The sequence below is a fragment of the Bison bison genome, unplaced genomic scaffold (genome assembly GCF_000754665.1).
Source record: "Bison bison bison isolate TAMUID 2011002044 unplaced genomic scaffold, Bison_UMD1.0 scf7180017864038, whole genome shotgun sequence".
Lineage (NCBI taxonomy): Eukaryota > Metazoa > Chordata > Mammalia > Artiodactyla > Bovidae > Bison > Bison bison.
The window spans coordinates 516447-517973 of record NW_011494610.1 but is presented as its reverse complement, the minus strand read 5'-3'; the positions used below and the strand labels follow the sequence as shown (position 1 = coordinate 517973).

Genomic DNA, 1527 nt, shown 5'->3' with positions numbered 1-1527 from the left:
CGGGAGCCCGGGAGCCCCCCCGCGCGCGTGGCCATGAGCACGTGCACGCGGGAGCGCGCGCACACATGTACACGCACCTTGTGCTGCCGCAGCAGGAAGGGCAGCAGCATGAGCATGCCGCCGTCGTGCACAATCCACCAGACGTCGATGCTGCCTTCAGAGAAGCGCTCAGGGTTCCCGGGAAACATGGAGACATTCTTGGTAACCAGCAGGGCCAGGTGGCCAGCCGTGGTTTCCCGGACCAGCTCTGGGGGAGGCCAAGGAGATGGCAGACAGTAAAACAGTGACCCTGGTCCCCTCCTTGGCACCCAGCACCCCTCCCCATCCCGCCTCCCGCCTCAGCCTTGGACTGAGGAGTCAGAAAAGCCCCATCTGCCTGGGCCTCATTTGAACTTGGGGGGGGGTGGAAACCTCTCTGGGCCTCAGTTTCCCCACTGGTCAAGTGGTAATAAGGATACCTGCCCTTTCTGATTAAGAAGGCGACCCTGCAGCGCTCACTTAATCCTCCCAACTACCTTCTAACTGGGATCTACTGATAAAGCAGCCTCAGGGTTTACCAGCTGCCGTGACCTTCATCTCTCCATGCATCAGTTTCACGCCACTAAAATAGAGACAGCCATGCCTAGCCCTCACAGGCCTCCTGAGAGAATTCAAGACCTAGAGAAAGCCACCACTTGTCTGGCGCACAGAACGCAGTCCGTAAGTGTTAGTTACTGTATGACTTATTATCTGCTACTACCAAGGAATCTGATGCTCAGAGAGGGTGAGGCACTTGTGAACAATCACACAGCAAGGAAGGGCCAGAGGTTAGATTTAGACCCGGGCCTCAGTGGTGACTTCAAAACTGTAGGTCTTCCCACTGGCCTGCACTGTCTTCCCTGCAGGGTTGTGAGCCCGGCAAGAGCCAAGTCTGTCTCCTTCACACCTGAATCCCTGGCCTCCCAGCACAGTGTCTGGCACCTGGCCAGCTTTGAACGCCATCACCTGTATATGCTGGATCCATACTTGTTATGCCTGGGAAGCCATCCCCAGGCCCAAAGGAGAACCCACCTCCACACAGCCCTCCACCACTCGCAGCCCAGCCAGCTTTACCAATGAAGTTCCTCCACGTCTGATGATCTTCCTTCTGTCGCCAGTTGCGGGGCCAGCCAACGAGCACAGTGTTGTGCTGCAGCCCCCCGAGGCCCCCGGACTGGATCAGGTGGGACACGCCATCTCGCAGGTTGGAAGAAATCACTACCTGGCAGAAGCCTTTCACTTTCTCTGCCTCCATCAGGCGCCGGATGGACTGGGGTGGCAGGGATCAGAAAAGGGCCAGCTTCAGGCCCAGGTCTCCCTGGCCCTGCTCAGCCCCTTGCAGCCTCCCTACCTCCCATCTCTCCTCTCCATCATCCTGATCTTCCTGAAGCTCAGCTCTGACCATGTCAGCCTCTGGCACCCCATCACCTATGGCCCCTGTTCCCCACTACTCAAGCAAAGCTCTTCATGATCAGACCCCATGCTTCCCATCAACCTGCCATCGCTCAC

The 1527-nt window shown here is 58.0% G+C and overlaps 1 protein-coding gene across 1 annotated transcript in view; it reads right to left on the bottom strand.

Moving 5' to 3' along the window:
* The window catches only part of SLC12A5 (solute carrier family 12 (potassium/chloride transporter), member 5), a 35623-nt gene that overhangs the window by 5499 nt on the left and 28597 nt on the right, over nucleotides 1–1527 (bottom strand). Inside the window, exons 25-26 of the mRNA XM_010835112.1 lie at nucleotides 1093–1288; nucleotides 78–247 (exon numbers count right to left, since the gene is read on the bottom strand). Coding sequence (XP_010833414.1) covers nucleotides 78–247; nucleotides 1093–1288 — 366 coding nt within the window. The remainder of the gene's footprint in view (nucleotides 1–77; nucleotides 248–1092; nucleotides 1289–1527) is intronic.